Raw genomic sequence first — 12971 nt, forward strand, 5'->3', positions numbered from 1 at the left:
CTACTTTCTACAGAAAGTTTTCAAAATTTTTTATTTTTTAATAAAAATTTTGAAGCATTTCTGTTTTTAGATTATTTTTAAAAAAACTTGTCAAGAAATTCTGTTATAGAAAATTTTCAAAAAATTCTCCTACGTGTATTGCCTTTTTGTAGAAAATTGAAAAAAAAAACTTTTTATAGAAAATGTTCCAAAATTTGTTTAAAAAAATCAAATACGTATTCCCAAAACTAATTTATTTAGTTTGTTAAAGTATAGTTTATATTTGTATTATTTTGTTTTTAACAATTAATTTAGAGAGAGTGGTGGAAGATTTTTAACTAAATAATAATTTAAACAATAATTTACAAAAACTTAAAATTACTAAAAACTTAAATTACAAATTTAATGTGAATCTATTCTCTTCAACTACAATCTTTTTAAACGTATTGAACCAGCAGCAGCTGCTGCTGCACCTTCAGCTTCACCGCGCAATTTATTATCATCAGTACGCCAAACAAATGGCTCCAAACGATCTTCGACATCTAGAAAATTATTAATTGCCTCGAGACTGGCTAAATTATCGTTTAATAGAGAATTGCAACGACTTAGTTGCTGGGATATCAAGCGCACTTTATTAAATTGCTCCGCATAGGCAGCATATGACTTTTGCATATCAACAAATGAAGCAAATAGTGTTGTTATAGAATTGCTTACGACCTTGGTGCGTTCCACTAGGTGTGATTGTTCCTGGGCCACTTGTGTAGCACACATATTTAAATGTGTTTGCATGCGATTGCAAATATTTAACAAATGTGGCTGTATCTGTAAACGTTCCAAACATTCAGCGTCTTTGGTAAACGTGGCCGAATAGACGGAATCCCTTAGAACGGGTAAAAATTGTGGTATACTTTGTAATTGTTGCAATTCACTTTCTATTTCCTCGTTTGCATCTTTAATGCCTGGTTTTACTATGACTATACTATGACTACCCACTGTAGATTGGGGTCTTTTTGGTTTTACTGCTGTCTGAGGACGCCTTAAGACTAGAGAATTACGCTGTGTTGATGAACCAGTTAAACTATTCGCCGATTTACCTCTTATTTTGGGAGAGTCACCTATGGGTCGATCAGTGGTATAGGAAACATAAGGCAAATCCGAACATACACTCAAGGGAGGAGATGAAGGTCTACTCATTTCTGAAGTAGTGGGCGACGGCATTGGATCATTGCTGTGTTTTAATTTATTTGTTGTTGTAGTTGTACTACTGTTAGGAGCAGTTGACTGCCTAAGCATAGTACGTTTTTTTATGGCTCCCGTAGCTGTAGCAGCAGTCCTATGGCTAGAGCTTGCGGAATTTATTTGATTGCCTTGTAGACCAAGGTTAGAATCAAATATTTCTCGTCCATCAGCCTCGGCTCTTTGTTGGGAATGTTCAGCACCCATTTTTCTCTAGTTTTATTTTCTCAATATTAATTTCTTATCGATTTTTTTCGTTAGCTTTTGTTTGTAGACGAGATTTTTGGTTTTTCTTTTCTATTAGTTTATTTTTCTGTATTCCTTTTTTACATCATATTTTGTAAACAAAATTTATCACTTTTTTATATTAAAATTATATTTTGTTTTTATGTATATTTTTTAATTTAAATAAAAACAAGAAAGAATTTGCACCAGTTTTTTTTTGTTGCTAATATTTTCAAGTGCAATTTTTAGAACGAATAACGTAATCAAAACAAAAATAATGATTTTCTGTTAAAGAAACGCTTGGAATTGATATTTTACAAGGATGCCAATTAAAATTTATTTTTATTTTATTGTAAGAAAGTGTGGTAACTTTAAATATTATTGTGTCCGATAATACAACATAGATTTTATAGACTATCTGATATATCTATCTGTGATATATACTAGGGTTTCTAAACAGATTAACTTTATTAAATACTCTCCGTGATATTTATTCAAACTTTTAAATTCTATTAAGCTATTATTCAGATGTTATTTTTTATTCAATTACAAGTCATAGCCAAAATCACAACTCGACTAGACAAGTTTATAAAAAATATTAGATCCATTTAGAGTAGTAAAGGAGTTCCCTCTTATTTGTTATATTTGCTTTCAACTTTATTCCATATAAAAGCAACTGCGACCATAATAATACAAAATACGCTTTAATACAACCGTTCAATATTTTTAAAAGTTTGACAATTACACATTAAATTCATTCATAGATCAGTCATCAAGTTTACAAAATTTGGCGGGAAAAGTAATTTGCAAAATAAGCATTTTTGCAATTCGCGAAGCAAATTGTAAAGTACATTATCTAAAAGAAAAGAACACCCAAAATTAAACATGTCTCAAGTTACAGAAAACACGTCATTAAAGTTAAATGGAAATGTAAAAGATGTAGCAAATGAAAATCATGATATTAAGGAGGAGGATGAAAATAAAGGCGAACAACAGTATTTGGATTTGATAGCTCAAATTATTGAAAAAGGTTTGTATTGAGTTTCAGGAAATACTGTATATTTTCTTAATTTTTAATTGATTTCCTCAAGGTGTTGATCGTGGTGATCGCACTGGAGTGGGCACTGTATCCATTTTTGGTGCTCAAATGCGTTTCGATATGCGCAACTCATTTCCATTGTTAACCACAAAACGTGTATTTTGGCGTGCGGTGGCCGAAGAACTATTGTGGTTTGTACATGGTTGCACTGATGCCAAAATATTGCAAGAGAAGAACATACACATTTGGGATGGTAATAGTGATCGTAAATTCTTGGATAAACTAGGTTTTACCGAACGCGAAGAGGGTGATTTGGGTCCGGTGTATGGTTTTCAATGGCGTCATTTTGGTGCCAAATATCGCACTTGCCACGATGATTACTCCAATGAGGGTGTGGATCAGCTGAAGGAGGTCATCAATACAATACGTACTAATCCCAATGATCGACGTATTATTATGTCAGCCTGGAATCCTCTCGATATACCACAAATGGCTTTGCCGCCCTGTCATTGTTTGGCACAATTCTATGTGGCAAATGGTGAACTGTCATGCCAGTTGTATCAACGCAGTGCTGACATGGGTCTGGGTGTACCATTTAATATAGCTTCATATGCTTTACTAACATATATGATTGCTCATATTACCGGTTTGAAACCAGGAGATTTTATTCATACCACTGGTGATACTCATGTTTATAAGAATCATATTGAACCATTGAAGGAACAACTGAAACGTAAACCTCGTCCTTTCCCTAAATTGCTCATAAAACGTGAAGTTAAGGATATAGAGGATTTCAAATTTGAAGATTTTGAAATTGTCGGCTATAAACCTTATCCAAAAATAGAAATGGAAATGGCTGTTTGAGTGGGTTTAAAGTAAACAATATTTTATTGAATCTTAACTTTTTTTAAAAGAAAAATATATAAGTATTATTTTTAAATTTGGTTTATGGCTCTCTTTCTTAATAGATTTTTCGTAGTTATTTAATTCGGAAGAAGTGTCTTTCGAAGAGAATTATAAGTTAACCACTTTGAATCTAATATTTATTTTCTGTCCAAAAGGTTTTTTTATAACATGTTTTTTTATGATTACAATAAATATAACAATAATTTTAATGAAAATACATGAGTGCAATATTTTAATGATGGACTCTTACCAAAATATTAAAAAAAAAATTTAGAAGAGCATAAAGAACTATTTCGGTAATTCGTTAGAAATTTTAATAATTATATAATAATATAGTCTACAGCTTAGTCTATCACATTCAAAAATTACTTAATTGTAGATAACTCAAAAATGTATTTTTCTTAATATGTAATTACCAAAAAAATTAATACACCTCTATCTACACTATATACACTAGATTTTCTGGACATTTCTGGATTTCGTCCACAACACTGGGCAGAGTTTCGGAGACGTTCACGCACTTCATACCCTTTTCATTTAACTTTCTCAAACGTGCCTCTTCCCATTCCTGACGATGAGCTATTTTTCGATGTTTATGCATATTAGCATTTGATATAAAGGTACGAGGACAATGTGGACATGTATACAATGCTTCACCGGTATGAGTACTTAAGTGTTCCTTCAGCTCCAGAGGGCGTCTAAAAGCCTTTTCACACAAATGGCAAGCATGTTTACGCTGCATGGTGTGATTGTACTTTATGTGCATACGATGAGCATTGAGATTTGGCGAAACCCTAGAGCAATAGGGACATATCTGTTCCTGCATATTTTCTTCTAAATGTCGCATTTTCATGTGTCGTCTTAGACCGTATTTATTGGTTAGTTTAGCACCACATATTTCACAGGATACCAAGGTGGGCGTCGTTCCATCGTGTTCTTCCATGTGACGTGCAAAAGAAAAACGGTGGCGAAATGACTTGCCACATATATCGCAAATTTTGTCATATTTCTTTTCATGTGTTAAATCTTCATGTTGACGGCGTAAATAATCGGAAGCGAATTTCTTATCACATTGCGAGCAATTATAGTGTCTTTCACTTTCTGGCACATGGCTTAATTTATGACGTTCAAAGACGTGTAGCTTAAAATACGATTTGCCACATTCATCACAGTTAAATTTGCGTTCGCGGGTTTGATGTATTTCCAAATGCATTTCCAAGCCTCGGCGAGTGGCAAACACTTTTGCACATTCTGTGCATTTAAAATAATTTGGATCTTTATGTACTCTTAAGTGATCGATGAGTAAGCAACGTTTAAAGTACTTTTTACCACAACACATGGTATAACCCTTAGTATTGTGTTCATTACGATAATGCTGTTTAACTGCTCGGAAATCTTCAAGAGTTGCATTACAAATACAACATTCCAATTTATGTTCATTATCAGTGAAAATATCAGATTTAACGTTTTCACTTATGGAGTTACCATTCAGCTCTTCCTTGGCCTTATTTTGTTTTAATTTCTTTTGGGTATTTCGTTTAGTCTTTTCTCGTTGGTTTACTTTTCTAGATTTTTTTGTATGCCGCTTATTGTCTTCATCACTTTCTAACTCATCCGAAACTTCTTTGCAATCTTCAAAAGTTTGTACATCTAATGCGTCAAAGCATAAAACGTCTTCCTCTAACTGGCCATCATTTTTATCTGGATTAAAGTAAAATTCACTTTTAACCTCTAACAGATTCATATCATCATTTTCAATGGTTTTAAATTTTTTGCGAGTTTTAAATTTTTCGCGAACTTTGGCAGAATATTCCACCTCATTCTCTGATTCCTGTTTAACGTTGACATTGCTAGTTTCCTTTCCGGAACTTGCTTGCTCCAGAGATATTAAAATAGTTTGATAATCTCTGTGCGCTTTTTCGACTTTACAAAAAAATCTATGAAAGTTTGATATTTCCTGCCAACATTGACGACAAATCCACGGGAGAAAATCCTTTTTCACAAATGAAGGTTTTAAATACCACCACCACAAATGTTTTTCAATTATTCGTTGTATATTTCCTTCAATCCATTCGCTGGACATAGAAGTTATACGGGAAAACGTTTCATCCTCATTAGTTTCTAAACAAATTATGCAATTGTCCATTTGTTGGGTTTGTTTTTAATAATAATTCAATTTAATAAGAATTTTTTATTTTTTTGTTTTTATTTACTGTGTAAAATGTAAACAAACTAATCAAGTTGCCAGATTAACAATGTTTCATAAAAAAGGAGATAATTGTAAATCTAATATGAAAACAAGTAAGAGTGCTATTTTTGGCTGTGCCGAATCTTATATACCCTTCACCCGACTACATTATTATTACACCAAAGGCAAAACAAAATGAACAATAACAACGCTAAACGAAATAAAAAACAAAATACGCAAGGTATCAAAACCAACAGACATATAAACATGCATAATGAAAAACACAGAAAAACAAAAACAAAATAAACAACGCAATAAAACCAACCTACATCCAAATATACGAAGAGAATTCACAAAACAAAATATACAACTCAATGACGCCAACAGCATCCAAACATACAAAACATCTACACACACGTGTACATTGTTTTCTAATTTACAGTGTGGTTGTTGCTTATTTAACATAGTATAAAAAATATGACTTTTTTTGATGAAATTTTCATAGGTTGTCTCGGATTTTTGCTCATATCTCCGTTATTTACCGACCGATTTTGCTGATTTTAAATAGCGACTTATAGGGTCGGAAAATTATATTATAGAAATTACAAACGGAATGACAAACTTATATACCCTTCTCACGAAAGTGAAGGGTATAACAAGTATGAATTTATAGTCGGACATTGCCGACCATATGATACCCTACACCAGTCAGTATGTTAAAATTGTGGATTTTTTTATATAAAGCATTTGATTTGTTTTATTGTGAATTTTTTTACTTATTGTTGACAAAAAAGAGATTTTCTACAAGAGGGCTCATAGGGGAGAAGGGGTAAATATGAGCCTATCCTTATAAATTTTGGTAAATGAATTTACGTCTACTTCAAATTCATTTATGCAGATTTTGATATTAGTATTTATAAGTTAATTTTAGTAATTGTAAGTTAATTGTGACCTTCAAGTCATTTTCTGAAGGGGAGTTTGTATGGGGGCTAGGGTCAAATGAGGCCCGATTTCTATACAAATTTAGTATTGTCAATTATTGTTCTATAAAACTAAAACATTTAACGTAATTGTGAGCCTAAAGGCCCGATTCGGGGGGTACGGTTGTATGGGGGCCAGGAGAAATAATGGACCGATTTCAACCATTTTCAATAGCGTTCGTCCCTAAACCAAAAGAAGAGTATGTGCCAAATTAACTTGAAAATTGCGACCTGCAGCGTGCGCACAAGGTTTACATGGACACACAGACAGACGGACGGCCAGACGGACATAGCTAAATCGACTCAGAAAGTGATTCTGTGCCGATTGGTATACTTTAAGGTGGGTCTAGGACCAATATTTTTGGGTGTTACAAACTTCAGCACAATCGCATAATACCCTCCCCACTATAGTGGTGTAGGGTATAATTAATAAAAACTAAAATGTATTTTTAAGTCTTCATAAAAGGATGCACTTATTTCATAATTCTTCTTAATTTATACTAAATAATAAATCCAACATTTTAATGTTTATTTTTATATAAATTTTATTAATTTTTATGCATAAGCTGCTTGCACTTTCGCATTTCTTGCTCTAACTCCATTAGACGCTTAGGCTTGCAAACAAAATTAACTAACTGTGTACTCAAAAACAACTTTGGAGGATTATTTTAAATCCTAATCCTTTACATAAAAATTGTTGTTTCCCTTAGCGGTTACGGTGCAATTGACTAAAAATGAAAACTTCGGCGCCATCTGTCAGAAATTTTTTAAAGCTTTACAGGAACACTTTTCACGATTTCTGGAACATATACATAAGTATAATTTTTTAGCTATGACCTGTATGGTTTCACCTTACAATATCAACAACTAATTTCATTAAGAGCAAACCTTTAGTTATCTCACCATACCATTTTCTTGAGAACATTCTAAAATGGTTGCAACGTCATCATTTGTGGTGGCACAGCGATTTAAATGTTCTTTAATTGTTAGTTCTCTTAATTTTTGATCATTTAATTTTTTTAATCTTGACTCTTGCCATTCCTTAGGATGGGATGCTTTACGATGTTTATGCATATTTGCACTTGATATAAATGTTCGCGTACAATGGGGACAAGTATACAATGGCTCACCGGTATGGGTACTTAAGTGTTCTTTCAATTCCAATGGCCGTTTAAATTTCTTCTCGCACATGTTGCAAGCATGTTTACGTTTCATTGTATGTGCATAGTTTACGTGTTGACGATGGGCATGCATATTGGGTGATACCTTAGAACAGTAGGGACATTTTTGCTCTTGTTGATTTTCTTCTGTATGCATTTTTTTCTTATGACGATTCAATAGATATTTACTGGTTAATTCGACTCCGCAAATATCACATGGAACTTTCTCCGGCGGTTTACCATTATGTTCAGCCATATGGCGTGTGAAAGAGAAACGTTCACGAAATGTTTTACCACAAATATCGCATATTTTTCCGTACTTATTTAGATGAGCGAAAGCTTTGTGCTGGTTAACCAAATATTCGGCTGCAAATTTCTTATCACATTCATCGCATTGAAATTTTCGATCCTTTTCGGGAACGTGTGACAGTATGTGTCGATCGTAGACTGCTTTTTTAAAGAATGACTTATCGCATTTCTCACACCGAAAGATTCTTTCACGCGTCTTGTTCTCCTGTTTATGAAATTCAAGATGATTTTCGTAGCTCAAGCGATGAGCCAAAATACGTTGACAAATTGTACATTTAAAGAAATTTGGATTTTCATGAACTCGCAAATGATCGGCCAGTGGTCCGCGATTGTAAAATTTCTTATTACAACACATTGCATAGCCGAGAGTTTGGTGTTCAAGGCGATAGTGGGTTTTTAGTTTTAGAAAATCTTGAAGTGGTATATTGCAAATATGACAAAAAAGTTTATATTCGCTTTGTGCTAAGTATTCATCATTCTTTCGTGTTATTTCTAATTTTGCCCTCGAATCGATATTCTTATTTGGAGATATTTGCTTTTTAGGGATTTTGTGTGAAATCCTTTGAGATTTACCAGTTTTAAGAACAAGTTTGTTAGATGTTTCTTTTTTTCTCTTCGCTGTAGTTATCTCATTATTACAGACATTGCCATCCAAATTATTCTCCCACGAATCATTATCCACACTATTGCTTTGTCCATCGTCATCACTATATTCGGGTAAATCTTCATCTTTAACAGATTCTATGACCGGTAGTTCATTTATTTCAATATTTTCATTAATTACTACTGAATTGTTATTTTGAATATTTGTTTTAAATTTATCCAAAGGCACCAAATCTTCCTCTAGTGTTGTTTCTAGTGTGCTATCAATGAGCTTAAATTCTTCTTTTACAGGATATAAAAATATTGTCTTAGACACATATTCATCATTATCCTTAATAGAACTTTTCAGCTGCGGCCACTTTAGCAAATCATATTGTTTGTGTACATTTTTTACCTTTAGATAAAATGCATGAAAGTTGGACAGCTCCTGCCAGCATTGACGACAAATCCATGGTGAGCCATGGGCTGATGTTTGTTTCATATACCACCACCTCAAGTGTTTTTTTATAATACAATGAATTCGATATTCTTGCCACTTAATTGCTTGAAAATAAATACGAGAATATGTATCGTCATTTGTTGACAAACAAACCACACAATTATCCATCATAGTATTTTTATTTATATTGTGATTTCGATTAGAGATTTCAAAATTAACATTTAAATTTAGCGATGGTAATTATAGATGTACAAATTAGGGTTCTATAAATCGACTTTCGAATAATCGAACAATCGACTTTTTGTCGAAAAAAGTCAAAAAGTCGAAGTCAACTATTTTGTTCCAAAAAAGTCGATAACTCGACTATCGTCTATGAAAAAAGTCGAAAAGTCGACTTTGTAAATAAAAGTCGGAAAAAGTCGAAAAAAGTCGAAAAAATCTGAAAAAGTCGAAAATAGACGGAAAAAGTCGAAAAAAGTCGGAAAAAGTCGAAAGAAGTCGAAAAAATCGGAAAAAGTCGAAAATAGACGGAAAAAGTCGGAAAAGTCGAAAAAAGTCGAAAATAGTCGAAAAGTCGAAAAAAGTAGAAAAAAGTCAAAAAAGTCGGAAAGTCAACTATTTATAAAATATTAAAAGTCGAAAAGTCGACTTTTAACTAAATGCAAAAAGTCGAAAAGTCGACTTTTCATAAAATGCAAAAAGTCGAAAAGTCGACTTTTCGTTTCAACTATAGAACCCTAGTACAAATATGTTTGTATGTATATGGATTAACATTCTTTATTATACACAAAAAAAATATGTTATGTATTTGTGAAGCTATTAAATTGTTTTTTTTTATTTTGTTAATAACTCTTTTTAATACTAATTAATCATTTCAAATATATATTTTATAATTTTTATTAGAAAATAATTATCGATTACATTTTCAAGATTACTAAAGTTTATTTTACTTTCTGTCAATTTGTTTGTAAAGAACCTGGCAATCCTACTTATTTACATTAGTTTGTTTACATATGTTTTTGTTATGTTGTATATTTAATTCTAAAAACTATTGCCAAAATGGATAAATGTATAGTTTGCTGTAAATCAAATGAAGATTTATCTTCACGAATAACTATGCAATCAAGTGAATGGAAAGAGTGGAATATACAGCGTATTATAGAGAAACATTTGTGGTGGTGGTATTTAAGACCAGCCTCTAGTAATGAAGCAGAACAATGGATATGTCTTCAATGTTGGCAGAACTTATCAACATTTCACAACTTTTATAAAAAAGTTGAAAAAGAACACAAATTATATTATACATTTTTATTACACATAAAAAGTGATACTGACCAAGAGGTTATTCAAGATATTAAAGTAGAGGATCAACATTTTGAAAATGGATCTTCAACACTTGAGGAAAATCCAGTACATATAGTGAAACCCAAAAGGGGAAGAAAGAAGAAAACTGTTTATATAACAGAGAGCATACAATTGGAAGAACTAAATATTGTAGAGGTCAAAAGCGAAAATATAATCCATGATACTGCTGAGGAGCTAGCATCAGAAGAGATTTGTTTCTCAAATGACAACGCAGATAATACGCCAGAGGAGAATGACTTAAAAGATTTTAAAGGTGATGATAAATATGTACCAAGTGAAAAACCTAAGCGTAAACGTCAAACTAAATCTAAGATTATTAAAAAATGTAGAAAAGAAAAAATAAAATCTATCAAGAAAGAGAAGAAAGAGAAAGTTGTGAAAAATGAAAACAATTCAAGGAATAAAAATGATGAATTTCTAGCAAACAGTGACTTTGTACTATCCTGTAGTATTTGCAATGACATTCTGGATTCCTTTTATAATCTTAAGATTCACTTTCGTGAGAAACACAATACAGTGGCTTATGCTATGTGCTGTAATAAGAAGTTTTACCGACGAGATGTTTTGGTTGATCATCTAAATGTTCATAAGGATCCCAATTACTTTAAATGTCCGAAATGTGACAAAACTGTAACAACTCGTTACAGTTTAACAAAACATATGGAAAATCATCAATTACATGAAACTCAACAGAATTTATTTAATTGCGACAAATGTGACAAATCCTTCTTAAAGAAGATAGTTTTTGAACGACATGTCTTATTGCATATTCCAGAAGAAGAGCGAAAATTCCAATGTAGCATGTGTGTTAAGAAATTTGCTACAGAATATTTACGTAAACAACATATTAACCATACACACTCCAAAAAATACACCAAAATATGTGATGTATGTGGTGTAACAGTGTGGGATAAATATTCGTTTAATCGTCACATGGCCCAGCATAATGGTGTTAAACCAGTTAAATTTAAATGTGATATCTGTGCTGCTGAATTAACAAATATATATTTCCTAAATCGACACAAGAAATTAATGCATACTGTACAACAAGAGCAAATATGTCCCCATTGTTCGAAAATATCACCCAACTATGTTGCCCATAAAACTCATATTAAATACGCCCACACCTTGGAACGCAAACATGCATGTCATATGTGTGATAAGAAATTCCGTAGACCTAAAGAATTAAAAGAACATTTAAGCACTCACACTGGCGAGCCATTATATACATGTCCTTATTGTCCTCGCACATTTATATCGAATGCTAACATGTATAAACATCTTCGATTGAAGCATGAAAAGGAATGGGAAAAGAGACGCATTAAGAGGGATGCAAAATCATTAGCTTGCAAAGAGTTTCTTAAAACAATTGTATTACAAGAAAGTGAATCTTGTGGCTATGAAGAAATAGTTCAGCTTGAGAGTAGTGATGTAGTAAAAAATTTAACCGAATTAAACATGGAGTTTGAGAGCAGTGATGTAAAAAATTTAACAGAATTAAATATTTGAAAATAAATTTTATGTTTTTAGAATTTAACTGTTTATAGTGTCCATAATATATATGAAAATTTTTTAAACTCAATGGGAATTAAAAAAAACGTTAGTATTCTAGTCTGGTAGAGGGTAGGGTTCTATAAATTGACTTTCGAATAATCGAACAATCGACTTTTTATCGAAAAAAGTCGAAGTCGACTATTTTGTTCCAAAAAAGTCGATAACTTGACTATCGTCTATAAAAAAAGTCGGAAAAAGTCGAAAAGTCAAAAAAAAAAGTCGGAAAAAGTCGAAAGAAGTCGAAAATAGTCGAAAAGTCGGAAAAAGTCAAAAATGGAAAGAAGTCGAAAAAACTCAAAAAATTGCAACAAATAGAAAAAATATAAATAACATTTTTTATTAATAATAAATAATAATATAATGTTAAATGGCAACATTATAAATTTACGCTTCTGGCAACTTTATAAAGTCGAAAAATAGTCGAAAAGTCGGGAAAAGTCGACTATTTATAAAATATTAAAAGTCGAAAAGTCGACTTTTAATTAAATGAAAAAAGTCGAAAAATCGACTTTTAACTAAATGCAAAAAGTCGAATGTCGAAAAGTCGACTTTTCATAAAATACAAAAAGTCGACTTTTCATAAAATGCAAAAAGTCGAAAAGTCGACTTTTCGTTTCAACAATAGAACCCCTAAGTGTATTTCTTCAGATTTGATGGAAGTCTACATACATACTATATTCATATTAACTATGTAATCAAGAAGAATGCAAATATGACATTAGCTCCTACTAATTTAAACGATTGAAGTAGCACAGTGTTATTGTTGATTATCGATTGCTTTATAATACACATCTCTAGTTAATACATATGTTAAATAGTGTTGCCAAGCACTTTCATTTGTAATTCCATTTGAAGGCATTAATATTTCCTAATATTATGCTTTTATTTTTAGTATAATTTTGCACACAATCAATTGTTTGATGATATTTTTAAATGGTTAAGATTTTACCTAATTGGAAAAAATGTATTTAAACATCTTTTATTACTA

At 31.8% G+C, this 12971-nt stretch overlaps 4 protein-coding genes across 4 annotated transcripts; 2 read left to right on the forward strand and 2 right to left on the reverse strand.

Annotated features, from left to right (window-relative positions):
* Window positions 1-260: 260 nt before the first annotated feature.
* LOC111684521 (BLOC-1-related complex subunit 5) lies at window positions 261-1549 on the reverse strand. Its single transcript, XM_023446707.2, has one exon. It carries the CDS (start codon window positions 1420-1422, stop codon window positions 406-408), a length of 1017 nt encoding a protein of 338 aa, XP_023302475.2. The 5' UTR covers window positions 1423-1549; the 3' UTR covers window positions 261-405.
* A 638-nt stretch (window positions 1550-2187) lies between these two features.
* On the forward strand, window positions 2188-3419 carry LOC111684499 (thymidylate synthase). The gene is made up of 2 exons (XM_023446684.2): window positions 2188-2470; window positions 2532-3419. The coding sequence occupies exons 1-2, from the start codon at window positions 2326-2328 to the stop codon at window positions 3341-3343; spliced, it is 957 nt and encodes a 318-aa protein (XP_023302452.2). The 5' UTR covers window positions 2188-2325; the 3' UTR covers window positions 3344-3419.
* Window positions 3420-3622: 203 nt separating this feature from the next.
* On the reverse strand, window positions 3623-9263 carry LOC111684513 (zinc finger protein 107-like). Its single transcript, XM_046947078.1, has 2 exons — window positions 7457-9263; window positions 3623-5546 (listed from the first exon to the last, which is right to left on the reverse strand). Exons 1-2 carry the CDS (start codon window positions 9233-9235, stop codon window positions 3825-3827), a joined length of 3501 nt encoding a protein of 1166 aa, XP_046803034.1. The 5' UTR covers window positions 9236-9263; the 3' UTR covers window positions 3623-3824.
* Window positions 9264-10060: 797 nt separating this feature from the next.
* Window positions 10061-11985, forward strand: LOC111684512 (transcription factor grauzone-like). The gene has a single exon (XM_023446697.2). It carries the CDS (start codon window positions 10124-10126, stop codon window positions 11936-11938), a length of 1815 nt encoding a protein of 604 aa, XP_023302465.2. The 5' UTR covers window positions 10061-10123; the 3' UTR covers window positions 11939-11985.
* Window positions 11986-12971: the final 986 nt, after the last annotated feature.

Source organism: Lucilia cuprina, chromosome 3 (genome assembly GCF_022045245.1).
Source record: "Lucilia cuprina isolate Lc7/37 chromosome 3, ASM2204524v1, whole genome shotgun sequence".
In the NCBI taxonomy this organism is placed as follows: domain Eukaryota; kingdom Metazoa; phylum Arthropoda; class Insecta; order Diptera; family Calliphoridae; genus Lucilia; species Lucilia cuprina.

Bases quoted from the DNA above. Each gene is read 5' to 3' on its own strand.
- LOC111684499 (XM_023446684.2), top strand. From the start codon at position 2,326: ATGTCTCAAGTTACAGAAAACACGTCATTAAAGTTAAATGGAAATGTA. The intron at 2,471-2,531 runs GTTTGTATTGAG...GATTTCCTCAAG, and splicing joins AGCTCAAATTATTGAAAAAG to GTGTTGATCGTGGTGATCGC.
- LOC111684512 (XM_023446697.2), top strand. From the start codon at position 10,124: ATGGATAAATGTATAGTTTGCTGTAAATCAAATGAAGATTTATCTTCA.
- LOC111684513 (XM_046947078.1), bottom strand. From the start codon at position 9,235: ATGATGGATAATTGTGTGGTTTGTTTGTCAACAAATGACGATACATAT. The intron at 5,547-7,456 runs GTGAGATAACTA...AATTATTATTAA, and splicing joins GTTCTCAAGAAAATGGTATG to AAACAAACCCAACAAATGGA.
- LOC111684521 (XM_023446707.2), bottom strand. From the start codon at position 1,422: ATGGGTGCTGAACATTCCCAACAAAGAGCCGAGGCTGATGGACGAGAA.